Source organism: Manis pentadactyla, chromosome 10 (assembly GCF_030020395.1).
Source record: "Manis pentadactyla isolate mManPen7 chromosome 10, mManPen7.hap1, whole genome shotgun sequence".
NCBI lineage: Eukaryota > Metazoa > Chordata > Mammalia > Pholidota > Manidae > Manis > Manis pentadactyla.
The window spans coordinates 50178613-50203572 of record NC_080028.1 but is presented as its reverse complement, the minus strand read 5'-3'; the positions used below and the strand labels follow the sequence as shown (position 1 = coordinate 50203572).

General features: G+C 55.4%; 3 protein-coding genes across 10 annotated transcripts; 1 reads left to right on the top strand and 2 right to left on the bottom strand.

Annotated features, from left to right (window-relative positions):
• Window positions 1–1257: 1257 nt before the first annotated feature.
• On the top strand, window positions 1258–8617 carry ARHGAP9 (Rho GTPase activating protein 9). 7 transcript variants are annotated; one of them, XM_036894844.2, is made up of 19 exons: window positions 1258–1351; window positions 1657–1990; window positions 2296–2519; window positions 2933–2995; window positions 3470–3694; window positions 3872–3985; window positions 4178–4282; window positions 4527–4588; window positions 4719–4809; window positions 5000–5095; window positions 5212–5310; window positions 5498–5645; window positions 5748–5855; window positions 6165–6263; window positions 6443–6520; window positions 6670–6723; window positions 6976–7110; window positions 7437–7542; window positions 8179–8617. In XM_036894844.2, the coding sequence occupies exons 2-19, from the start codon at window positions 1675–1677 to the stop codon at window positions 8348–8350; spliced, it is 2295 nt and encodes a 764-aa protein (XP_036750739.2). In that variant the 5' UTR covers window positions 1258–1351; window positions 1657–1674; the 3' UTR covers window positions 8351–8617. The 7 variants fall into 7 exon arrangements, with proteins under 7 accessions (XP_036750739.2, XP_036750741.2, XP_036750740.2 ...); XM_036894846.2 differs by lacking the exon at window positions 1258–1351 and having other exon boundaries at window positions 1660–1990; window positions 3578–3694; XM_036894845.2 differs by lacking the exons at window positions 1258–1351; window positions 6165–6263 and having other exon boundaries at window positions 1660–1990.
• A 164-nt stretch (window positions 8618–8781) lies between these two features.
• Window positions 8782–20266, bottom strand: GLI1 (GLI family zinc finger 1). 2 transcript variants are annotated; one of them, XM_057486813.1, is made up of 13 exons: window positions 18652–20266; window positions 18227–18442; window positions 15314–15440; window positions 14996–15088; window positions 14601–14796; window positions 14204–14348; window positions 13779–13868; window positions 13554–13691; window positions 13089–13238; window positions 12513–12677; window positions 11802–12032; window positions 10956–11223; window positions 8782–10539 (listed from the first exon to the last, which is right to left on the bottom strand). In XM_057486813.1, the coding sequence occupies exons 3-13, from the start codon at window positions 15411–15413 to the stop codon at window positions 8792–8794; spliced, it is 3324 nt and encodes a 1107-aa protein (XP_057342796.1). In that variant the 5' UTR covers window positions 15414–15440; window positions 18227–18442; window positions 18652–20266; the 3' UTR covers window positions 8782–8791. The 2 variants fall into 2 exon arrangements, with proteins under 2 accessions (XP_057342796.1, XP_036750738.2); XM_036894843.2 differs by lacking the exon at window positions 18227–18442.
• A 95-nt stretch (window positions 20267–20361) lies between these two features.
• Window positions 20362–24922, bottom strand: INHBE (inhibin subunit beta E). Its single transcript, XM_036894857.2, has 2 exons — window positions 22329–24922; window positions 20362–22095 (listed from the first exon to the last, which is right to left on the bottom strand). The coding sequence occupies exons 1-2, from the start codon at window positions 22636–22638 to the stop codon at window positions 21338–21340; spliced, it is 1068 nt and encodes a 355-aa protein (XP_036750752.2). The 5' UTR covers window positions 22639–24922; the 3' UTR covers window positions 20362–21337.
• Window positions 24923–24960: the final 38 nt, after the last annotated feature.

Below are 24960 nucleotides of genomic sequence, written 5' to 3'. Positions count from 1 at the left end.
CAGCAGTGTGTGTAGGAGAGAACGGTCAATCGTGTTGGCTGCTACTGAGATGTCAAGCAATATAAGGACTTGAAAGCATCTGTGCCAGGTCAGGAGTAGCCCTAGTGAGGAATGACCTTGCAAAGGTGAGGGAGTGAAGGGAGAGGAAATGGAGACGCCCATAGGTAGGCTACTCAAGAAGTTTGACTGTAAAGAGAAACAGAGAGGCAGTGGTGCCTGGAGAGTACAGCAAAGGGAGTTTGTGAGAGACCTGGATATGTTTAAAAGCTAATGGGAAGGAGTCAATAAAGAGGGAGAGGATAAAGTGCAGGCGAAATGGCAGAGAAAGTAGGAGAGATGAAATTTGAGCACTTAACAAACACAAGATAAATAAGTGAATGCATGTAGTTGGTCACTATTTTAAAAGTTGGAAAGGAGAGGATGATCAGTGAGGTGGAATCCCAGCCCTCAGATCAAGGTCAGGGAAGAAAGCTGGATCTCTGATGTCACCAAGGGGGTCGGGGAAGGGCACAGAAAGCTTTGCTTAGTGCAGTGGAGAAATAAAAAAGGGGAAAAGAGGAATGGTCAGGTAAGGAGGAAGCACAAGTGTGAGTTTTAAAGCTCTTGCAATCGACAGGGGAGGTCAGTTTCTACCTTCCACCAGGGAAATTGACATCAATCCCCCATCCACCCTCATATGCTGTCATAGCATCCTGTACCACTTGTCCTTTCATAGTCACTGATTCAATTGTAATTAATAAATTTATTGGGTCATTAGTTAGGATCTTTCCTTAAGCTCCAAGGGGGCAAGAGCTGTGTCTCTCTTCTTCCCCTCTCATCTCCAGTGCCTAACACTGTTCTTTTCACACAGGAGGTGCTCATCCCATCCTTATTAAGAGCATGAATGAATGAACCCACACAATAAAGCAGGGCCCCGACCAAGAGGCTTATGTACAGAGGATTGTATCAGGCTTCTCAGCTCCTAAAAACACATCCTGGATTAAGAGGATGGTGATATTTTCATCCCTTCCTCTAACTTTGAAAACTACTGTGTTTCTCCCAGCCACTTTCTCTTTCTTTCAAATTTGGTCTTACTATTTCTCTGGTTCTTTGTTTTTCTACCTCTATGTTTCTCTGAGTCTGCACAGGAAGTATGCTGCTTTAGGTCTGTGGCAATTGGTAACGGAAACATCGGTGCCTGTGTAAATTTAATAAAGGGTCACAAACTTTTTATCTTTGTCATTAACTCCTGTCTCTTTGCCTCTGTTCTGTCTCAGAGCAGATTCCTTTTTCTCATCTTCCTGTATCCAGATCGAAAGTCCCCCTACCATCCAGGACCAGCTCCTCCTGCCCCGCTGATGGGCCCCAGAAGGTACTTGGAGGAAAATCACCGAGCTAGGCCCACTCCTCTGATTTCCTGCTTTGGTGGCCTCACAGCCCTGTTGACCACATCCTCTCTCGCCTTACTTATATACTTCCTCACCAGTCACATCACCAGGAGTTCTCAGCCCCCAAAACCTGTCACTGACCCCCACCTAGGCTCTGCTTTACCCTCTCTTCTTATCTCAGGGTTCCTAGCATTACCTTCCTCTGATACTGTTCTTAGAACCATGTCTCTCTGCCTGGAAGCAGCCAGTCCTGTCCCTTTCTGGATCTCCAACACCCCTTTTCCCACAGGTGACAGTACTGACCACAATGCTGTCAGGCCAGTGGTGGCCAAGTACCTGGGAGAGCCTAGGGCTGGGACCCCAAAGCCCTTCTCAGGGATCCTGGCTCCGTGCCCTCTATGCCTTCACTTACGCTGGAGGAGATGGCCAGCAGGTGTCTCTGGCTGAAGGGGACAGGTTCCTACTGCTTCAGAAGACCAACTCAGACTGGTGGTTAGCAAGGCGCCTGGGAGCACCCTCTGTCTCTCCACCCATCTTTGTCCCAGCTGCCTTCATGATGGAGGAATCCATCCCTTCCCAGAGCCCAACCACCACCAGCCCCAGCCAATCCCTCTGGACTCATGGTGAGTAAGCCCTGCCTGGTCACCTTCCTACCTCCTCAGCTTCTGGGAATTATTGGAAGGATCCTTCTCTCCAAAGCTCCTGCTCACCCCCTTCTCATACTTCCCTTTGATCAACGTACTCCTTATTCCCACCATGGTGTCCCTATTGCCTCTCCTCCCAGTCTCAAGTCTTCTAGGTCTCATATAATTTTCCATAACTTTCCCCTGCTCTTGCCTTCTCTGTGAGCCCCCAGGATGGAGGACCCAGCTAACATCACACCTCTGATGGCCTGACCCCCATTCTTCCCATTTCTCATGTTTTCCAGGGCCAAAGTTGTTTCCTGGCTCCCTGAAGGAGCTGCACCTGTCTCAGGAATGCCTGAGCAGAGCCCAGGTTATGTCTGAGCAGCCTCCTCCTCTTCCCCCCAAAATGTGTAGAAGTGTCAATGTTACCAATTTGAGGCCTACCCTCCTGAAGCCCTTCCAGGAAGGACCAAGTGGAAGATCTTTCTCTCAGGAAGACTTGCTGACAGAGGCCAGTGACAATGTGGTGAGTTCCAGCTCTTCTGAGCAGGAAGTACAATAGATATTTTCTGCTGGGCCCTATTCTAGGCATAGTGGCAAATAGGACAGACAGAATCTCTGCCCTCAAGGGATTCCCATGGGGGTGAAAACACACAAACAAATAAGTAAGATAAGCTTTCGTACTGATAAGAGCTCCCAAGAAGTATATATGTGGTGGAGAAAGATGATGTGGTCTAGGAGGGTATCTCTGAGGAAATGTCATTTAGTTGAATCTCAATAAGGCGGAGGAAAAGACAGCCAGGAAGCAAACTAGGAGGTGAGAAGAAATTCTAGCCGAGGGACACCAAGTAGCAAAGATCATGAAGTATATGGCACCTGGCAGATAGAAGGCCAACTCAGCTGTGGTTTTTTCTCTCTTCCTCATGACTCCTGAGCCAGGGTATGGTGTTTCCTGTGTCCTGTCTTGACAGCTCAGGTCACCAGCAAGTCGGCTCTAGAGAGGTAACTCTCTTGCTCCTCCAGAAGACTCAGCCCCTCCCCTCTCTTACTTACTAGTTGGTGAAAAATGGCCCCTCCTCTCTCACAGTCCCTTTGTAGGGAGCTCTGACCCCTCTCCGTCTCCTATTATTCTGGAGGGGGTGAGGGTGGGGCACTCCCCTCACCCCCCCTCCCACACACACACAAAGCCTGTTCCCCTTTCCTGAGGCCCTGGGTTGGGGTGGGGTGGGGGAGGAGGGAAGTTGGCAACAGGAAGTGAGGAGAAAAGCAAAGAAGACTATGAGGGAGGGAGTAAAAAAAAAAGAAGAAAGTAAAACCAAACCTGCTAGGGACTGGGGTTTCTTCCCCAGGACCTGGGTCACCCCAGCCAGGAGCTGCTGGTAAGAAAATGGTTGGCGGGGGAGGAGGTGGCAGATGGAGAGAAGGTGGGGAAAGGCACAGCAGAATGACTACTTCTCTCTTCCTCCTTTCTGGTAGGTAAGACCCCAGCCCCTCATGTCAGAGCTTCCTGTGTACTGCAACCTGGTGGACCTTCGCCGTTGTCCCCGGTCCCCACCCCCAAGCCCTGCATGCCCCCCGTTGCAGAGGCTGGACGCCTGGGAGCAGCACTTGGATCTCAACTCCGGACGCTGCTACTACATAAATTCGCTGACTGGCTCCAAGTCCTGGAAGCCCCCACGCCACACTCGCACTCGAGAGATGGTGAGGCCTCCCTACTGCTTGTCTCTTTGTCCCCTCAATCCCCTTCTTTGCCCTACTGAACCCCAGAGTAGTGTATTTTCTCTCTGGGGTTCTCAGAAGAATCAAAAAATTGTGAGACCGGTGTTGAGAGTGGTGGAGGTGGCATCTAAATGTAACTTCACCTCTCCTTTCCCCCAGATCCCTGGCTCCATGGAGGGGGCACAGACCCTGAATAGGGACAACAGTATCCTGCAACCTCAGGCAAAGGCCTCAGAATCTGACACAGGGACCCGAGAACTGCTTGGCCCCCAGGTGAGATCCCTCCCTCCTTGAGATCACATGTAGGAAAAGCCATCTTCTTACGATTTTCTTTTATGCAAGACATTTCTTCTTTACCCACCATACCCTCTGCCTCTCACCTACATCCGCACCCCTCTTCCTCCTACAGCCAGGGACTCGGAAGTTGAAGGTTCCTCCACCTGTTTCTCCAATCCCCTCCCCCAGGGTTCACCCTGCCTCCACCAACTCGCCTCCCAGCTCAACCCCTCAGACCAGCCTTCAGCGTTGCAGCCCCCTCGACCTCTGCCACAGGTTCTGGACGATCCCCACGTAAGTCTTCCATTTCCTTGCGAATGCCAAGATCCTCCCTGCCGCAGCCCCCAATTCCTACTCCAGAAACATCTTGCTCTTCCTGAGTGTTCTCTGGGCATCCTCTTACCCAACCTCCTCCCACCCGCCCACTTGAAAGGCCCTCACTCTAGGGAGACCCTCTGGGGAAAGATGGGCGCCTGTGGGGGGCGCTGGGTGACTTACTGACCCACGCCCCCCACTCTCCCACACTTCCACTTCCCAGGAGGTAGAAAAGTCGGGCCCACTCAACGTGACTAAGATCGCCCAGGGGGGACGCAAACTCAGGTAAGACCAGAATAGGGCCGGGGCCCTGCAGTTGGATTCCCTAGTCTAGGGCTCTGCTGGGAGAGCGCCCTCCACTGGTGATTCTAAGTGACCTTTGCACTGCCACCACTCCTCCCACAACCTCCCACAGGAAGAACTGGGGCCCATCTTGGGTGGTATTAGCAGGTAACAGCCTGGTGTTCTACCGAGAGCCTCCACCGACTGCGCCCTCCTCAGTTTGGGTGAGTGGGAAGGGAGGAGACGAGAAGCGGGCGTGCGGGGGGCGGTCTTACACAACTTCTAGCCACCCCAGGCCCACTGCGGGGCGACGGTGGGAAAGAGCACAGTCTCCCGCTTCCTCGCAGTCCACTGGGCAGGAGGAGGCAGGGAGGGATACAGCGCCGCGGCCTTAGTTTCTCCCCTAATTGCCAGGGACCAGCGGGTAGCCGACCCGAAAGCAGCGTGGACCTGCGAGGGGCGGCCGTGGCCCACGGCCGCCACCTGTCCAGCCGCCGCAATGTCCTGCACGTGAGTTCCCTGGTGCACCCTCCAAGCCGCCCCTGACCGAGGGTGCGCCTCACTTCCCGCGCGGATCTCCCGCTTCGCCTGCATGCTTTTTACTCCTCTTCCCACCGGCCCCTCAGATCCGCACGGTCCCTGGTCACGAGTTCCTGTTGCAGTCAGACCAGGAGACCGAGCTGCGAGCCTGGCATCGGGCGCTGCGGGCGGTCATCGAGCGCCTGGTGAGAGGGGTGGGAGTCCGCGGGCCGGGACATGAGGAGGGAGAGGGGACGCGACAAGGGGCCGCGGGGGTGGGCCTGAGGCGGGGGACCCCAGCAGCAAGTGAGGGTCTCCTTGCGTGGAGCCGGGGATGCAGATCTCTCCTCGCTCTTCCAACTTGGACTCGGCCCCCTCTCCATCCGGGTCTAGGATCGGGAGAACCCGCTGGAGCTGCGCCTGTCAGGCTCGGGACCCGCGGAGCTGGGGGAGCTGAGCGCCGAGGAGGACGAGGAAGAGGAGGCGGGGCCGGTGTCCAAGCCACTGCTGCGGCTCGGCGGTGGCAGCCGCCGGGGCTCCGGTGAGGGGCGGGCCGCGCGGACCAGCGCCGCCGTTCCTAGCTGCTCGGCGGGGCCGCTGCTCTCGCGCTCGATTCCACCTTTCTCCTACCTGCTTCCTACAGGTCGGTGTCCCGAAGGAACTGAGCAGAACCGCGTGCGAAACAAACTAAAACGACTTATTGCAAAGAGACCGCCCTTGCAAAGCCTGCAGGAGCGGGGTCTGCTGCGAGGTGAGGCGGGCCAGGCCGGCTGGCGTCCTTCTTCTGTGTCCTCCTGCTTCCGTGTTTGGCGAGCGCGTTTGCGTTTTCGAAACGGGCATCGCCTGTTTCATGGATGAAGAAACTTAAGTGAGGTCCAGAGCAGAGCTTCCCAGACAGGCTCAGCTGTCTGAGACCACTGCTTTTCCCGCTGCTGCTGATTATGGGGGGCAGGGGGCCTCAAGAGGGCCACCCCACCCGAAGTGGTGAAGGGATGAGCCGACACAATCTTCCATGGGGCTTGCTGGCACTGGCTTCCCATCTCACTCTGTGCCTCCCCAGACCAGGTGTTCGGCTGCCAGTTGGAATCACTGTGTCAACGGGAAGGGGACACCGTGCCCAGCTTTGTTCGGCTTTGCATTGCTGCTGTGGATAAGAGAGGTCACTTTCCCAGAGACAACAGAATCTCCTGTTACTACATTCCAAGGCCTAGAATTGCCCACCACCCACACCCTAGTCTTCCTCTGTCCTTTTCCTCTCCACCCTCAGACCCCTCACCAGCCCTTACCACATACACTCTGCAGCAGTTTTCCTCATCTGCTCCCTGCCTCATCTCCTAGGTCTAGATGTGGATGGCATTTACCGAGTGAGTGGGAACTTGGCAGTGGTCCAGAAGCTTCGCTTTCTAGTAGACAGAGGTGAGAAGGCTTATGGTCAAGTGGTGGTACTAAAAACTTAGTGCTTGAGAACCACGGGCAGTTCTGAGGGAGAGGGTTGGCAGGACAGGGAGGTGTGCTGGCTGGAACTGCATGTCTTAGCTCTTGATCTCTTCTCATACATGTGGCAGAGCGGGCAGTGACCTCTGATGGGAGGTATATGTTCCCAGAACAGCCAGGACAAGGTACTTCCATGGAAGGTCCCTTAGGCCCTTCAGAGTTCCCCAAATCCTTCCTGCTCCCCATGGATTCCCCCATGTCCTGTTCTTGGGAGGGTTGTCCCTATCCCCACCTCTGCTGTCTTGTCCCACTGTGGATCCCCTAGTCATTTCTGGGTCTGCTTAATGGATATTCTCCCAAACCCCTTTTCTCTCAATCTCTGGGTCCCCCTGATATGCATGAGCCCTGAACCCCTCTGTACTACCTTTTCCTTCCAGAAGGCCGATTAGATTTGGACAGTGCTGAGTGGGACGACATTCACGTGGTCACTGGAGCCCTGAAGCTTTTTCTTAGGGAGCTACCCCAGCCTCTGGTGCCCCCACTGCTGCTTCCCCGTTTTCGTGCTGCCCTTGGTAAGGGATGAGCACTGCTTTGACAGTGCCCTTGGTATGGGGTGGGGCATGAGTAGAGTGGAGGCTCCCTTACACTCCTTTGACCCCTCCTGAGCACAGACATGGAGAGTAACTTTCAACTCATGTGCTGACTCCAGTTGTCTGTTTGTGAATGTTTAGAGCACTGAGTTGAAAACAGTTCTAAGGCTGCAGTTGGGCTCTGTGAAAAAGGAAGCTGGGATAGGTTAATGATGTCTTCCACAGGCATGGGAAAGAGGAGTGAGACCCCTGCCCAGTACTGTGCCTAACCTCAGCCCCATGCCCTTCCCATCACTCTTTCTCTCTAGCACTCTCCGAGTCAGAACAGCGCCTCTCTCAAATACAAGAATTAATAGACTCCATGCCAAAGCCCAACCATGACACTCTGTGGTACCTCCTGGAGCATTTACGCAGGTCAGGAGGACTGAACATCTGGGTTCATGCAGGGGGAGTGGGGAGTGGAGCATGCAGCAGGGATTCTTTGTTCAAATGGGTGGAAGGTAGGGGAACACCTAAGTTTAGGGCAGAAGGCGAAAACAGCCAACCACTGTGCAGGGAACATGTTAGGGGGGGGGGGGCGGCAAAGCCTTGTGATTGGTCAGCATCAAATGGGGAAATGAGGACCAAAACAAGCCTGGGGATACTGTAAGGGAAATACGGAAAAGCTAACCTCCTCCACTTCCCTGTGCCTTCTTGTCTTTCTTTGGGACAGTGGTGATGGCTTATTGGGCTAAGCTGAGCCTAGGCAATGGCTTCTGAGAGAGGATAGCCATTTGAATGAAAGCCTCCCAGATTGCCATGGAGAGGCTCTAGGGGCAGTCTCTGGAGTGGGAAGAGGCAGGTGTATCCTAGTTTGCACCTTCAAGTTGTATCCTAAAAGTTTGTCCACTAGTCCCATCTCCATTTCTCTTAAGCCTCTCTCCTTGGTTTCTTCTGGCCACATGGAGGGACCCAAAGTGAATTCTTCCCTGCTTAAACCTTTGAGAGGCTAGACTTATTTGAAGTGGCAAAGCCCTGCTTATAGCCCCTTCTCTTGGCCTTTGTCCGCAGGGTGATAGCACACTCCGATAAGAACCGCATGACTCCCCACAACCTGGGAATCGTGTTTGGACCAACCCTATTTCGGCCAGAGCAGGAGACTGCTGACCCGGCAGCCCATGCTCTCTACCCTGGGCAGCTGGTCCAGCTGCTGCTCACCAACTTCGATAGCCTCTTCCCCTGAGCAAGGGAAAAGAGATACATGTCTCCAGTGATCTCTGTTGGGTGCCCTTGGGCAGGGGTGGGGCCGGGCATGTTCTGAAGACATTCCTTTAAATCCTGTTTCCCAAATGACTGTCTCCATCTTGGAGAGTCTGATGTGAAGAGTTCAGGTGGGGTGAGGGAGCTTCTCTAAAGAGAGAAGTGGGTGGATTAACCTCTGCCTCTCTTCTTGTCCCCAGTCATGGCCCCTTCCCCAAGATAATAATGCATAAAGCGGAGCTCTTTCTGATGCAGTTCCTTTATTACCAGGAAACAGCGTTGTCATGAAATTCCTCCCCAAAACATACACAGACTGTGTGCAGCCTCAGCCCCTATCTCCTGTCTGGGGGCATCCTGGGGGCTGTGGCCCCTCCTCCTGATTTCTCTGTAAGTGTGGATCTGTGATGGGTGGGTTCTCTGCTCTTTAGGCACTGGAGTTGAGGAACTGTGTCTCCCCAGGCAGGGATCCCAGTAAGACACTCATGTTGCCCACAGCCATGTTGGGAGGCCCAGAGGGAGGTGGTGTATGCTCATAACTATCCCCCTGGTCATGGGAAGGGGGAGGACTTGGCCCCTGTGTCTCATCCAGAATAGCCACAAAGTCCAGCCGAGTGTTGTCAAGATCAAGAGAGTCCAGAGGGTTACATACCTGCCCTTCAGGAGGAGGGCACAGGGCAGGACCCCTTCCCAGCCTGCTGGCCTCTGGATGCCCACAGCTGGGGTTGGTGCCCCCTGCCTTGAGGGGCCCACAGCATGTGGGCAGTGGGGGCAGAAGTCGGGGTAGTGCTGCTCCCCGGTGGGAAGCCTCGTTTGCCCCCAACGCAAAGTTTCCACGGCATGCTGAAGGGGTGGCATAGGGGCCCGACTGATGACAGGGCAGGTTTGGGGCAAAGCCAGGTCCATATGTGGACATGGGGGTCTTGGCAGGGTTTGGGCTAACCTGGGAACCCTCCAGAAACTTGGCACTCTGGTAGAGAGGTTCCTGGACTGGGGGGTCTCCTCTGCCCCCACCCTCCCACAGTAGCTCCTGTTGAGACTGAACATAATTACACACAAGCTGAGCCTTGAGCTGCCCTGTGGAATGACTGGGGGAATCAAAGTCCAAGCCAGGCCTGGGTTCTGAAGGAAGATAATCAGGGGGTGACTGGGTATAGGTGTCTGACTGGGGATATTGGGGAGGCAGTGGGTGGGGGTAGTGGGAGAACAGAGGCTGTGGGCATGGAGGCCCCTCATTGGGGTGGGCATTGAGGCAGGGTGCCAGTCCTGTGGAGTCAGATCCCATTGGACACCCCTGTTCTGGCTTGACCTGCACTTGTCCATAATGTTCAAGATGAGGACACTGGCTGTAGGCTCCAGCTGGAGGCTTGGGGCTTGGGGAAAGCCCAGAGTGGGAAGGGAACTCACCCCATGTTTCTGGCATAGGTTCAGGATAAGAGACCTGCTGGGGACAGGAGTTGGGGCCGTAGTTGGCAGGTGGACCAGGCCCAAGAGGCAGGGAGCCTGGACCCCTAGCTGCTCCATAAAGCTCAGCTACTGCCCCTTCAGGCCCCTCATATCCCAGAGTATTGGCAGGTGGGAAACCCATATAGGGGTTCAGACCACTGCCCATTATGGAGGTCCCAACCTCTGGCTCTTCCCGTAGCCCTCTGGTATCCATTGCGACATTCTCAGTGATGCTGGGGGGCTGTGGTGAGTAGACAGAGATTGGGAGTTGGGAATCGAAGTTCCTTCTTCCCCCTGCCACAGTGGGAGGTGTGTGGACACAACCCAGGCTCTTGAATCGCTGGACTCTGGCTGGGGCAGGGCGGTCAACAGCCCGGGCTGGGTCACTGGCCCTCCGGGTGACTCCTACATTTGGGTTGTACCCTGGATACTCAGTTTGACTTCTCCAGGGAGGTGCAGGAAGACCTCCCATCCGATCCAGGCTGGGTGCTGCAGTAGCTGGGGTACCACCTCCCCTGGCTGAAGCACATCTTGCCCGGAGCAGGTAGTGCTGGGCAGGCATGAGGCCAGGCAGAGAGGATGCTCCATTCTCTGGTGGGGAGCCAGGGGGAAAAGGTGAGGCCAGGGAGGAGCGGCGGCTGACAGTATAGGCTGAGCTGACACTGCTGGAGCTGCTGCTGCGGCGATCAAGAGAAACCGGAGGGCCAAGACGGCGGGACACAGGGGTGCCTGCAAGTGACAAGGAGAAAAGGCAGGGTGGCCGGGGAACCCTGTGAATGTCACCCTACCTCCCTCATGGGACAGCCTTATCCTTGAATACCAGGGGCAGGCTCCTTAACTACTCAGTTCTGTCTCCTTCTCTCATGCCCTTTCTGCTCTAGGTCACCAGGGATTCAGAGCCACCGTGAAGTTGTACAGGTTGTACACTGCACAGTCCTAGGGGACAGTATTCCCATCATAGACTTTATATATCACAACAGTTTTCTGATAGGTGGAAGGAAAGTGTCTTGAGGAAAGGGGACTTTTTCTAATTGTACAAAGGTGCTGTATGGCAGCTCTGAAGGGTGAAGTCCCCTTTTCAGCCTCAGAGAAGGTCCAGATCTTAGCTCAGCAAGCACCGTGCCCCCCCAAAACCTAGGTCTCACCTGTGTGGGTCAAGCTTGGCAGTTTGAGGCCCCGGGGCCCTACTGGCCGGAGTTGATGTAGCTGATCCAGCCTGAGATTCTCAAGGCGGCGAAGAGTGGACAGCCCAGGGCCAGCAATGAAAGACCCCTCATCCAGGCTGGACAGGTCCTCAGTGCTGCCCCCTGCATTTCCAGTCATTTCCACACCACTGTCTGTATTGGCTGCACTGCCTGCTGGGGAGTGGTCACTGCTGCAGGATGACTGGGCCCCAGGGCTTGGCTGTGGCTTCTGTAGGGAAGATGAGGGCTGAGGGTGGCACCTTTCCCCCTTCCCCACAGTGCGCTGAACTTAGTGAATCACTAAAGCCTGTGTGCTAGTGACTGCTGGGGCTTTGGGGAGGCTTACAGGTATAGAGTGAACTGAGCAGGTGAGGGATGGGGCAGAGTGGAGGGGATATTTGATGAGAAGAGTGCAAGCTGGAGCACAGACTGCCTGGGCTCGAATTCATGCTTTTAGTTCTATGACCCTGGACAATTTCTCAGTGCCTGAGTTTTCTCACCTGAAAGTGGGGATAGTAAGTACCTTTCTCATGAAGTTATTGTGAGGTGTACGTGAAATTATGTATGTAAAAGGCTTAGAATGATATATTAAGTCTATATAAGAGTTTGTGGAACCAATTAAGTAGGTAAGTACACTAAAATCCCTAGATTTGGGGTAACCTAAGAAGTGACACTGGGATGCAGTGTGAGGACTGGCCACAGAAGAGTGATTTACAAGGGAGGGTATGGAGGAATTGGGAGGGGACTGGAAAGAGGTCAGCAAAGCAAGTGGGGTGTGGAGGCAGGGGGCTGCCTGGGCTGTCTCACCATGGCCCCTTCTGGCACAGTCAGTCTGCTCTCTTCCCTGATGGGGCCTCCGTCCTGCTCCCTCTTGGGCTCCACTGTGGGAAGGGATGATGCCCGGGGCAGGGGGCCATCACCTCGGTGCCGCTTGGTCACATGGGCATCAGGACCATGCACTGTCTTGACATGTTTCCGGAGTGAGCTGGGATCTGTGTAGCGTTTGGTGCAGCCAGGGAGCTTACACACATATGGCTTCTGTTGAGTGGAAAGCATTCAGGCAAAGGGATCAAAGTAGGAGAAGGCCGAAGGAATGAGAAAAAGTGGCAGCATCAACTGAGGATGAGGTGGGTCAGGGAGCAGTGTATAGCACCCAGGGAAGTAAGGAGAGGGTGGCCTTTGGAGTGGAAGATGAGAGGTTCAAGGAGAAGTTCAGGAAAGCTGGTAGCCCAAAGCTGGGAGAGATGAGGGTCTGTGAGGACTCATAAACTTGGGTTGAAGGGACCAGGGGTCTCTTAGTTGGAATGCCCTATTTTAGTTAGCTCTTGGCTAGTTAGAGGTAAGGGAAGGGGTGGCAAATAGAAATTTTTGTTTTCAGAAAGGCCTGCTTGAGGTGAAGTCTGTGGAGGGAGGGAAATTCACCTCTGTGGAGTGGGTGCTGGACTAAAGATTTATTGTGGGACATCTCCTCAGCAGGAGCTTCTCAAATGAGGAGGGTCTCTTAGGTGGGGCACTCACCTCATTGGAGTGGGTCCGGTTCTGGTGCTTGGCTCGGTCACTGGCATTGCTGAAGGCTTTGCTGCAGCCCTGGTGCTCACACATGTATGGCTTCTCACCCGTGTGTGACCGCAGGTGCGTCTTCAGATTCTCAAGGCGTGAGTATGACTTCCGGCACCCCTCAAACTAGGTAATGTGGGGGTCAGGTCAAAGAATAGCTCAGAAACAAGGACATGAGGATTGGAGGAACCCTAAATCTCAAAAGGGACAGATAACAGAGAATGTAACTCAAGATGGAAAAGCACTGGGGCTTCAGGAGAATTCCCAAAATCTGGGGACAAGGGCAGACAAGGAGCTGTAGGCACTCTGCCTGCAAGGACATGGAGATGAGGCAGTGAGCATCTTGTCCAGCCAGAGCAGATCTCCCTGTATGGGGATTTTAGGTCATCTTGGGTTAGGGCTGTCCTGGAATACCTTATGTCCACAATGTAGGGCTTCTCCATGCGGCAGAGTAGCAGGCACAGTGCCTAGGGCCCAGGGGAGTCAACAGGCCCTGCCTTGTGGAACCACCCTGAGGTTGGGAAGTGGGTGCCTCACCGTGCACTTGTGTGGCTTCTCGCCCGTGTGTCTGCGCATGTGGACCACCAGCATGTACTGGGCTTTGAAGGGCCGCAGCTCCCTGGAGCAGCCCCCCCAGTGGCACACAAACTCTTTCCGCTCCCCGTGGATGTGCTCGCTATTGATGTGCTGCAAGAGGGGAGAGGCAGAGGCTCACTGAGACCCAGAACAGACCCTCCCTCGGCCTTCCCACCCCACCCAGTTACTCCACAGCCCCACCTCCTAGGGGAATGTGAAGGGGCAGGAAGGATAGCATAGCCCACATCTCAGGTCTTCCTGGTTTCTAGAACAAAGCCAGAACTCATGAGTTTTTGCCTGCCCAAATTGGCAATCAACCTCTGACCTCTATATCATGACCTCCTACCCTTAGCCTGATTCTGCAATGTCCTGCTCAGAACATCCTGCAGGCTCCCGCCAGTATTCCTGTTATCCATTGAGGCTCACATGCACCAGCTGCTCCTGGGAATCAAACTCCTGGCTGCAGCCAGCCCAGCGGCAGTCAGTCTCATACACAAATTCAGGCTCAGGCTTCTCCTCCCTCTCCAGGTCCTCACGCCCATCCAGTATCCCCAGCAGGGGATCCTAGAGGAGGAGATGCAATCATCAGGTCATTTAGGCAACAGCTTTTGCTTCTTTCAGGTTCCAGAGGTAAAGTTTCCCCTCCCTTACCTGTGTGCCTGTGGAGTTGGGGCTGGATATATCACCTTCCAGGGGCTCCTCCACGCACTTGCCAGCCAGCATGTCCAGCTCAGACTTCAGCTTCCCCAAGGGAAGAGGTGAGGGTGATGAAGGTGGAAGTGGGCAGAAGGAAGAGGAAGCCTAGCCAGGTCTTCCTGCCCTGCGCACCCCCACCCGCGCAGCTGGAACCCCTGGGTTTGGAAGGCACTTCCTCCTCAGACTGCACTGGTGAATGGGATAGGCAAAAGGTGGGATCTTGTGTGGAAGAGTCTGATTCAACCCTGAGGACTGAACCCCAGCATCCATACCTTTTTATTTTTCTGGTACTGAAAACTTTTGTGTCCCCTTTCCCCTATAAAGTCCAACACCCATGCACCCTGAGCTGAAAGAAATCAGGTGGCAACATGAAGACTCACCTGGCAAGTTGGGAGGGCTCCCCGGGACTGAGGATGCGGCATCATCCCACCCTGGGTGGTGTCATGGGGACCACAGGCCTGGACCCCGAAGGAAGGCGAGGTCCCTTTTTGGCGATTCATCTGGGGTGGGAATCCCAGAGATGGGCTAAGGAGGAGGAGGGGAGGCAATTACTTAGGACCATCATCTCAGAAAGTCTCAGGAGTTCTTGGGCTATTAGAGGGTTTCTGAAAGACAGTATGGGAAATGGCTGAGGCAGTCCTAGGGAGGTACTGAGGAAGGCTTCAGTGCCTTTGAAATGATTAGGATTCAAATAGGGTCAGGTGGTTTGGAGGGCTTGAGGCTTTTAATGGGGTTCAATTGATCTTTAGGAGCCTCTCAGCCTGAGGCTGTCTGCACCTCATGGTGCTGATGGACAGGTGGCCATAGGAGCCCCCTGGAGATGTGCAGCGAGAGTTGATGAAGGCCACGAGGGAGCTGGGTGAGGTGCGGATAACTGTCTGCAGGTCCAGGCTGGCGTCTGACAGAGGTGAAATGGAGAGCGCCCGCTTCTTGGTCAACTTGACTGCACTCCGGGGAGGAGGAAAGAGTGGGGCTGGGGCAGGAAACAGGAGATATGGTCAAGGGACACGTCTCTTGGCAAAAAGAGGACACTTGACTGTGCTTTGCCCATCTGTGACCTCTTGATCATGGTCTGATCCCTCCCATCTGCAGGCATTTCTTCCAAGTTAGTTCCCTTGTGCTCCTGCCCTCCCCCTCAGGACAAGTTCCAGAGATGTTGCCTGAGGCCTCACCCTCTGTGAAGCTGTCATTCTCTCTGGCTGGCCGGTAACTCTGGGGACCTGACATAAGGTTGGCCTGATGGCAGAAGGGCAGACCAGGCAGTCCTAGAAAAGAGAGACCACTGGAATGGGGGATGGGAATGGAGGGCACATAAGGCCTCACCTTGAGACCCCAGGGAAGACCTGATCCCCTGTCCTAAGCCCTTTTGACATGGGGCCTCAAATCTTACAGACGGGAAATGCACAGGGTAGGAGGTAGAGGAGGGATCTCTGGGGCTGGGTGAGACGTCTGCCCGTCCTCAAGACGCTGGGATTGATACATGCACTGACCTTCTGTTCCCATGCTGGGGCCCCCCTGACTGGGGAGAGGCCGGAGGCAGCAGGGCTCGCCGTAGCTACTGACTGGCGGTGGGGTCATCGAGTTGAACATGGTGCCTCAGAGCAGAGTGCAGGAATACTGTAGGAGGAGAAGGGAGATTTGAAAGTTATAAAGATGGGGAGAGAAATAGGTAAGGCCAAATACCTAACTCAGGCACAAAACCCCAGCAGAGCCCCTCCAAGACATCTGCCATGGGAAATCAAGTTGAAACGAGCATCACTCAGGGTGAGGGCAAAGGGAGAAGCGCTGAAGAGGCAGCGGCGGCAGTCCTGGGGATCTCTGTGGGAACTGGGTGGGAGCTTTGCCTGTGTGTGTGTGTGTGTGTGTGAACTGGGTGGGAGCTTTACCTCTGTGTGTGTGTGTGAACTGGGTGGGAGCTTTGCCTCTGTGTGTGTGTGTGTGTGTGTGTGTGTAGGGAGGAATGGTGTGGACTACTGGTACCTACCTGAGCTCCAAGTGATTTTATACCGTGGCCTCTATTTCTTCTTGCCCTGACCATGGCTACCATTGAGAGGTGGAATGGGGGAACCCCTGTGAGAGTCTGACTTCAAGCACTGGGCGGGCTGCTCTCCCTGCGCCCCCCTCCCTTACCTTAATTGGTGCCAGCCCACAGACAGTCCATCTGCCATCTCCCCAGCAGAGGGAGTCCTCACCACAGCCCAGACCGCGAGGCTGGTGGGGCCAAGTGGGAGCTGGGATGAGCTGCTTTTTTTCTCTACGGCAGAAAACCGTGTGGAATGGGATAAGGTTTCTGAGGGGAGCCTTCCTGGGTCTGTTGGGTACAAAGGATGGAAGCTGATATTATTCTGGGGTGGTTTGGATCTGGGCGCTCACCTCTTTCCGCCTGATTTGGGCAACAGGAAAGGGACTGTGAGGGAAGGAAGGCTTTGGGAGAACGAAGTCTGAGGAAAGGGAGGGTGCTGCTGTTCTTTTTCTCCAACTCCAGTTTTTACTCTGCCCCGGGTTTTCCGGTCTCCCGGGATTGAGGGTGGGGCGGGGCGGGGTAGGGTGGAGAACGACTGGGAGCGGGCCACCGGCGCGGTGGGTGATCCCGGGATGCTGGGATTTAGGGTGAGGGCGGGGTAGGATGGGGAGCGGAACATGGACCCCCATGACCCAGCTCGAGCCCCGCAGCCTGGGCTGTACCCCTACTAACTCCTGCTTTCCCAGAGGAGATCGGATCCCGCATCCAAGACCTCCCAACTCGACCTTGGCACTGTTGGTGGGGGTTGGGGGCACAGCTGGCTGGCAGCTGGGTGTGTGTGTGGGGGACACGTCTCTCGCCTCTTTCCCCCGTATGACTCATCCGGAGGAAGGAGGCGGTGGCTCTCAAACGACCCCCGCAGACACTAAAAAGACTCCCCTAAACGTGCCTTTCAGTCATCTCCCTGCCCCACTGCCCAGCTGCAGGAGAGCCGCGATGGAAATAGGGCGACATCCCTCCTCGCCCACGCGTGCCACAGCCCACCCACGTCTTCCCTTCACGCGGTTAAAGAAAAATTTTGCCAACTTTTCCAGCTTCAGTTAAGTTTTCTGGGGTATGGATGAGAGCGCAGGATGGGGCAGGGAGCTCTAGAGTCCTAGGGTTCCCTTGATGGAGCCCTGAATCATCTCATGAGTCTCCCTATTTTCCAGAGTCCCCCTCGCACCCCCGCTCCCCAACTCCCAAACGCCGGCCCCGCCCCCTCCTCCCGGGCCCGCCTTTCCCGCCCCCGTGCCTCCTCGGCCCACCCAAGTCGCCGCCGCAGGCTCTGGCTGCAGACGGCTCGGCTTCCCCCGCCCGCCCCGGGAGCCCAGTAGAGCAAGCCGCGGTGGAGAAAAGCTGTTGGGGCGGGGGTGGGGTGGGGGGCTTGAGAGGCGGGCCACATTTTTCCCTCCTCCACTCAGTGCATCCAGAAAGGTGGTGGAGCCTAGAGGCTGGGTGGGGGCAGAGTTGGAGAACTGGGGTCCCGTTGGAGAGGTGGAAACCAGAACTATAGGGAGGGAAAGTGTCTGGGTGAATAAAGTAAGGTGTGTATGGGGAGAAGAAGGGGTCCGGACACCTTAGGTTCCTGGTATCCCACCTGGCTTTTCATGAGTTAACCCCTCAGGACCCCCGGGAACCCCTTAGTGACGTCAAGGACGGGGTCAGTGCTGCAGGGCAGGGGATGCCGGGGAGATGATATGGGATGGGGGGTTGTCTCTGAACCCTGCCTCCTAGGGAAAACGACGCTAATACCGGCCTTTACAACTTGCCCAGGCAGTCGGTCCGCCTTCTGCCTCTACTGGACCGTAAAGACTTACCCTAGAAGACCCCATTCCTTCAGCCCCCTTAAACCTCTGTCCCCAGTCCTTATGGGATCCCCTCTCCCTAATCCTGTCCCCAAAGCTAGCTACCCAGAGAGGATTGTTTCGGGGTCAGGGAGCCTGAAAGAGGCTTCGGAGCGGGGAGCAAGGGCAGGCAGGGTGGTCTGAATCAAAGGAGGGGCCTCGGTCCCCAGCTTCTGTTTGGGAGAGAGGGCCAATGGGGATGCACCGGCAGGCTGTGGCCAGTGGTCCCGCCCAGTCCCAGTAGGGGTCTTCCCTCCGCTGGCCCCAGCTGCCCTGGTGGTCCTGAGGTTAGAAGGTCAAGACAAGGTCTCATCAACTCCTGCCTAGCACCCTGACCACAGTCCTTGGGACTTAGAAGTCCAAATTCCTTGAGGAGTCTTTCTAGGGCCTAAACAAGACACGGGCCACTCCAGGCCCTTTCCTAGTACAGAAGACACTCCCTTTCTCCGAAGTACATACACCAACAAGCCCATCTGGCACAAGACAGGTCAGGGGTTCGAGCCCAGCCACCCACAGTGGTTCTGTCGCCTTACACACACCCATCCCTACCCCACCTAGAGTTCAATCCTTTGCTGTCCCCTCCTTTCAGAAACACCGACGTCTTCCTGCCGGCACTCAGAGCACAGCTGGAGTTCCCTCTCTATCACGCAGACCTCCAGCTAGCAGTCGCTCCAGCCTCTTCATCCAAACCTCACGAAAGTGAGGTGTCTCTAATAGATGGGAGAGGCGGAGTCGGACAAAGAGATCCACGATTGCCGAAGACAGACAAGCTGTCAGAAGAAAAAAGATCCGGAGGAGATACAGATGAAAATCTCCCGACTTTCTACATCTCACCGCAGGCTCTCCCCCCTACCCCCCAATTTTGCCTCTGTGCCCCAGGTGTCCCTCTCGGCTGGGCAGAGTCCCTCGCAAACTAAGCATCCCCTCAGGCCCCCTCCCCCACCGCTCCCAGGTGGCCCCCGCCTGCCCCCCTTCTCACCTCCGTCTGGGCGCAGGGCTCGGGGTGCGCGGTCCAGGGCTGGAGTCCGGGCTGGGGGATGTGCGGTGGGAGGGGGGGCAGACAGGGCCACGGCAGCGTAGCCTCAGTGCCACCCCCGCCCCCCCTAACCTGGCCGCCAGCCCTTCAGCCGGCCCAGCCCGCCGGGCCCAGAGCCGGGACCACCCGCGAGAAGCGCAAACTTTTTTTTTCCTTTTGCAAAAACTTTTTCTCGCTCAAGCCGCCGGCTCGCCGCCGCTCTTCCCGCTCGTCCCTCACCTCCCTCCTATTTCCCTCCCTCTTGCCGTTCTGGAGGATGAGGCGGGGTAGCTGGAAGCCAGAGAGGGGGTGCCGGGCTTATTGCACCCCCAGGACCCCCAGGATCCTCCCCCTCCCTTGAGGGACCCTATACTGCCTACACTGCCCCCCCAACACGCTGCTGCTGGTGGGCAGTAAATCCCGGCATGGATTGTTGGATCGGCGGCCCATGAAGAGGCCCTGAAGCAGAGCCAGAAAAAAACATTGAGAAATATATTGGGGGGAGGGGGGAGCGACAAAAGAAAGTTCATCCGAGAAAGATAATATTGGAGGCAGGGTCATCGACCTTGTGGGTGCTTCCCGAGCATTCCGCCATCCTGTAATCTATCTGCCGGCCTCTGCCTTTGGATGGAACACGAAGGATTTAGGACAGATTTGGCGTTTGGTGGGAACAGGACTGGGACAGAGTTGGGTTGCGGGTGAGGGGTCTATAGAGCATAAAAAAGAAAAGCAGCGGCTGAGGCTCTGCGAGCCGAGTATGTGTTCACAAGATTACTAAGGAACCTCCGGGCTGAAGTACTGGTCGCCAAGACTCCTCGCTCTCCCTCCCAAAGAAGTTATGGTGACTGCGGCCACTTCGGCACCTCTGCAAAGCCCGCTCTCCTCCGGCGCTTCAAGGTCGTCTGCTCCCTCTGCTGGCCTTTCTGGCACACGACACCCTCTCGGTGTCCGGACGCAAGAGGAGACTGGGGCTGCTGAAGGAGTAGGAGGCTTAGGATGTCCCCTCTCCAAAGCCCAGTTAGGAGCCCAGGGAGGGGTCGTATGAGTCTCAAGAAAGGGTGGACACACTGCAGAGGCTGCTAATGCAGAGCCCTAGTGTCTGACAGGGGAGTGTCCTGACCCTTTGGATTCGTGTTTCCATGGTGATGCACCTGAGGCAGGGGAAAGGGCAACTATTTTAGTCTCTCCGGCTTTTCTGAGAAAGGGGAAAAAGCAATGGTGGGGAAAGGAGTCTCTTCCTTTTCTCTCACCCCTCAGACAGAGCTCCCATATTCTTGCTCTGCTTCCCAGAACCACCTCCTTGGGCCTAGAAAGTAGGTTAACTGTTCAGTCTGAGGGTCAAGGGGAAAAGGTGAAGCTAGGAAGGGGTCTCAGACCCCACCAATATAGGTAGTAACTGTGGAGGAACAGACAAGGAGTCCTATTTGACCCTTCTCAGGCTCACCACCCCTCACTCCTGACTCCCATTTCTGGAGCTGTCCTAAACACCTTCTCATGACTTTGGCCTGGACACCAGTTACACCCAGAGGGTCAGGCAAGACCAATGGTCAGTGGAGAAGGGACCTGGCACACACTCCAGCCCCAGCCCTATGCCCTTTTTGCAGAGAAGCTCTTTGAGAGCATACTTCTTTCCCCTCTGCACCCAGGCCTTGAGATCAGTGATTCTCAAACATTTTGGTTTCAAGTCTCTGCTGCACTCTTAGAAATTATTCAACTTTTGTTACTGTGGTGTCTATCAATTTACCATATTTGAAGTCAAAACTGAAAAAACTTGTAATGCAGGAATACACAAGCACACATCCCATTAACAATGTCAGATGCCATACAAGTTCCAGAAAACTCCACTGTATGCTTTTGAGATAATGAAAATGAAGAAGACAAATAACATCTTAGTATTATTATGAAAATAGTTCTGATCTTGTGAACACCCCTGAAAAAGTCTCAGGGACCTCCCAGGGCTCCCCAGACCACACCTTGAAAACCGATGTTCTGGACCCTCACCACAGCTTTTCTTCATGACTCATAGCTGATGTTTTCCCTCCTTTTTATTAGGTAAGTATAAATGTTTGTCCCCTTAGTGGGTCCTGCCCCACACCTGGGAAAAGCCAGGGAACTTCTCAGGCGCCTCACTCCTGGCTCCCCTTTCTGGAGCTGTCCTAAACACCTTCTCTCAGCCACTTGCCCGTCTCCTTGGCCCTGCCTTAAGCAATTCAACTGCCCCTTCCCTTGGCTAGCCTGTTTCCCCTGTCCCAAGCCTTCTGGGCTCTGGGACTGCTTCTTCCTTCCCTCACTACTGGACTTTCTTTTCCTGAGAGAGACTAAGTAATTTTTCTCTGCCTTCTCCCTCCCCCCTCCCTCCCTCACTTCTGCCATCTTCTCATAGGACTTAGGGTAGGAAATCATGCTTTCTGGGTAGACTCCTTTAGACGGCACACTTTGCCCATCTCCCACACATCAACCAACCTGAAATAGGCCAGAGTCTGGACAAGAAAGTGCCCATTTGGGTCCCATAAGGGTCAACCCAGAAATACTACCAGGTGGCCCATTGGGTGGAGGTGTGGCTCAGGAATCTGATGCCTCCAGCCACAGATGCCCTTTGCCTGGGAACCCCCAGTTTGATTTCTTTACTCCAGACCCTCAGGTCCTCTTGCTAGCTGCAGCCACAGGCCTCTACCACCATGTCTGGCACATCTGTCTTGACCACATTACCATCACGGTCAAGGTAGAGGATAGAGAGAGGCCTTCGGGCAGTAGGCACACAGCAAGAGGTACCCAAGGGCCAAGGGTTGTTGGCCTTGAGGAGGTTGAAGACAGCAGAATGGAAGGAGGCAGTAATGCCTGGGCTGCCAGCCAGGTGAGGGGGACACTGCCCACTACAGTAATTTAGCTGGTACCCCTCAGGCTGCAGGATCCAGTCCTGCCATCCCAGCTCCTGGAAGTCTACATAATGGTCTCGCCTACAACATAAGGGGGTCTCAGGCTCACAGGTGGGGGTCCTCCTCCTGGTCCGGCCTGCTCCAGGCTCATTGGGCTGGATCTTAAGCTCCAGGAAGGGTCGCTGGTCTCCCGTTGTGTTCAGGAGCCGCCGAGGTGGTCTGGCAGCAGAGTTGTTGCCTTCTAGGGGTCTGCAGTCCAGCTGGAGTTTCAGGACCCCAGACTCCTCACCCCTCAAACCACTAGAAGGCAGAGCCAGAGCATGCCAGCCCGGGGTTGTCATTTGGTGCTCAGCCAGGAGGGTGCGGGACCCTTGGCGCTTCCTTCTCGGGCCCCAGTGGAAGATCCTCACGTAAAGAGTGCCAGGAAGGGTGGGACGCACGTGCAGCCAGAGGCGAGCATAGTACAGGTGGTGGAACTGAGGAGTAGACAGGTGGAAGGTGAGCATGGAGCTGCAGGTTGCAGTGGAGGACTCTGCCAGAAAGATGGAGAAGGACTGAAGGACATGAGCAGAGATGAAGCTCTCTTCAGAGACTCCGGCATGTCCTGCCCACTGCTCTCCCTAGCACCACCTTTAGAAAAAATGGGGACTGCCCGCCCCAACTCCTCCTCCTATTTCTACACCCCACTACCTCCACTTTTTCTGTTAGTCACCCCCTCGGCCTCCCTTCCCCTGTCTGCTCTCTGCCTGTCTCTGCCTCACCCACCTGTGTTGGCAGCAAAGCTGATGATTTCCTCCCCATTCACTGGAGCCATACTTCCTGGCTGTAGTCTCCGGAGGGCTCTGGTCAGCGCTGCCTGGGGTAGAGGGTGAATTATTCTGGGACGGCTGGTCAGGTGCAGCCCATCCAAAATTTGCTGCTTGGCTAGCTCCAGGACCAGAGCTCGCTCTGCTTGGGGTGCCAGTGTGGGGCCCCCACAGGAAGGACACACAGCCCCTGCCCCCTGTGCCCACCGTAGTGCCCACAACAGTGCCCACAGCAGCACTGGCCAGAGCTGGACATCACGGATCCCCATACTCCTGGTAAAGGACCCTGGGTCAGGGCAGGAGCCTCGGGTGGCAGTCGCTCCTTCTGTTGATCTGATTGTGTGGAGGCCAGTGAGGGCCTCGCAGCAGCAGACACCAGTGCCACACCTATCCTTGGCCAAGGGTAGAGCCACCTGTCTTCTATTGCCTAGGACTCAGGAAGGCAGAAAGTGGGTGGTCCAATGGATAGCTGTGTTTAGCACCATCTGGGAGTTTGACCCTCACAGCTCTTGTCTGGTCACTGCTTGGGGCTTCTTTAGAGCAGGCAACCTGGGGCTCCCTCACCTAGTGGTCAGCTGGCAGGCCTACCCTCTGAGCCCCAGGATTGGCCAGCTGTGCTGCCCATCAGGCCCCTGCAGGGGGTGGAGTCCCCCCCCCCCGTCCCCCCCCAGAGCTCAGGTTTCACCATCTGGCCCTAGTCACTAAGTTTGAGGTATGGGTATGGGGGCGGAGGGGCAATGTGGACACGCATGATGCAAGAAAGAGGGTGATTTCACATGCTCAGTCCCCAAGGTCTGGGGCTTGGAGGAGGGAACTCCATATGAGCAAACTGGGGAAGGGCAATTTGCCCCCATACCTCCAGTCTTTCTAGCTCGCCCAGCCACCACTGCTGCAGCAGTTCCCATGAGGCAGCTGTGAGTTCTAGTGGTTCTCTCTCTGGGGTCTCTGGGATGGAAGGAGCACTCTGGTTTTTCATGTCTAGCAATGGGGCTGGGACAGGGGTGAGAGGTTGGTGGGGGGCAGGAAGAATGAAGTCCTCTTGCCCAGGCCAAGGTGGCAGTGCCACAGGGCACAGAAGTCACCTCCTGACCCTGACTGTGCTGGCCGCCCAGAGTCCAGTTGGACTAGAGCACAGTGTGGAGGAGGGCCAGAGTACGGTGGGGACATGTTACTGTGATGTCGCGGGAAACCCAGCAAGGCAGCGGTGGCGATGACGCAATCTTACAGCAGAGCAAAGTCCATCAAGGCTGGCAGAGGGCATGGCACTTGGGAGGACCTGCACCCAACTGCTGGTTCTCTTTCAGGGCACTGTGAGAATTGCGTAAGTTTGGGGCATCCTAGAAGTGATGCTGGGCCTCTAGTAATGGGATGGACAATGGGAGGCTTAAGGACTTTTAGGGGCAAAGCAAGGTGAGGGCAGCAGACTTCCTTCCAATCCCAGCTCTGCTTAGCACATTTCTCACTGACCCAGGCCCTTCCTTGCACCTTGAACCCATGAAGGTAGGCCTAATGCTAGTCCTTCTCCATATACTCCAGTTTCTTCAAAAAGCTGGGAGGAAGTGAGCGTGACTTGGAAATGTGCCACTACAACGTTTAATAATCTCTCTTCTATTTAGCCACGGGGGCTGTAAAGAGAGAATACTAGATGCGGCACTGGGGGAACTGGGGGAGAGAGGCGGTCCTTTGGGGACTGGGCGCAGTACCTCCAGTGTCCACCATGCGGCAGTGCCGTGCCACTGGACAGCAGCAGGCTTAGCAAGGACCGGCTCCTAAGGAAGGGGCTGCTCGGGGAGTGGAGAGATGGGCGCTTCCCACCCTCTCCTGCCTCTCCAACACAAAGCCAGAAAGCTGGCCCTCTGTCTTCTCCTCTCGCCCCTGCCAGACAGCAGAGGCGGTCATCAGGACCCACATCACTGCTGCCTTTGGTTTTGGACCTCATCACATTGATGAGTGGCAGTGGAGCTAGGTGATGGGAGTCAGGTTCTTCCTAGAAACTCAGGGCACCATGTCGTGGGAGGGGAGAAAGAACAACGAGACTGAGACCCTCAGTTCACGCTGCCTATCTCCCCAGGTCCTGGAACATATTCAAGCCCCTCTGTCCAGTGCTCCCTCCAGCTCCCAGCAATCCCTCTGTTGGTGGGGGCTGGAGTGACAGCTCTCTACCCCTTGGGGTCTGGACCATGGAACTACAAACTAGAGGTTTCTGCCCCTGGTGATGTCTCAGAAGGCTTACCTGTTGGTGCCAGAAGACAGGGGAAGCAGCAAGAAGTGGCTTCAGGAGTCGCTGACCACACCTCTTCTCTACCCTTGCCGTCAGATGCCCCCAATTCCCAGCTTTTCCTACCCTCTTGCTGCTGTGCCTGGCCTGGCCCTACCTCCCCACTGACACTTACGTCAGAACCCAGCTATAAATATGCTCTTAGCATCTTAGTCACTTTTCTCAAGAAGTACTCTTTGTTATAAATACCCCAGCCATCTGCCTCACAGCCCGCCCTACCACCAACCTGGTTGGGGCTTGGGGGTGGTGATAGGCTTGGGGAGTGTAAGGAAGTAGAGGAAGACAGAATGATCATCTTGCCTGAATGAGAAAA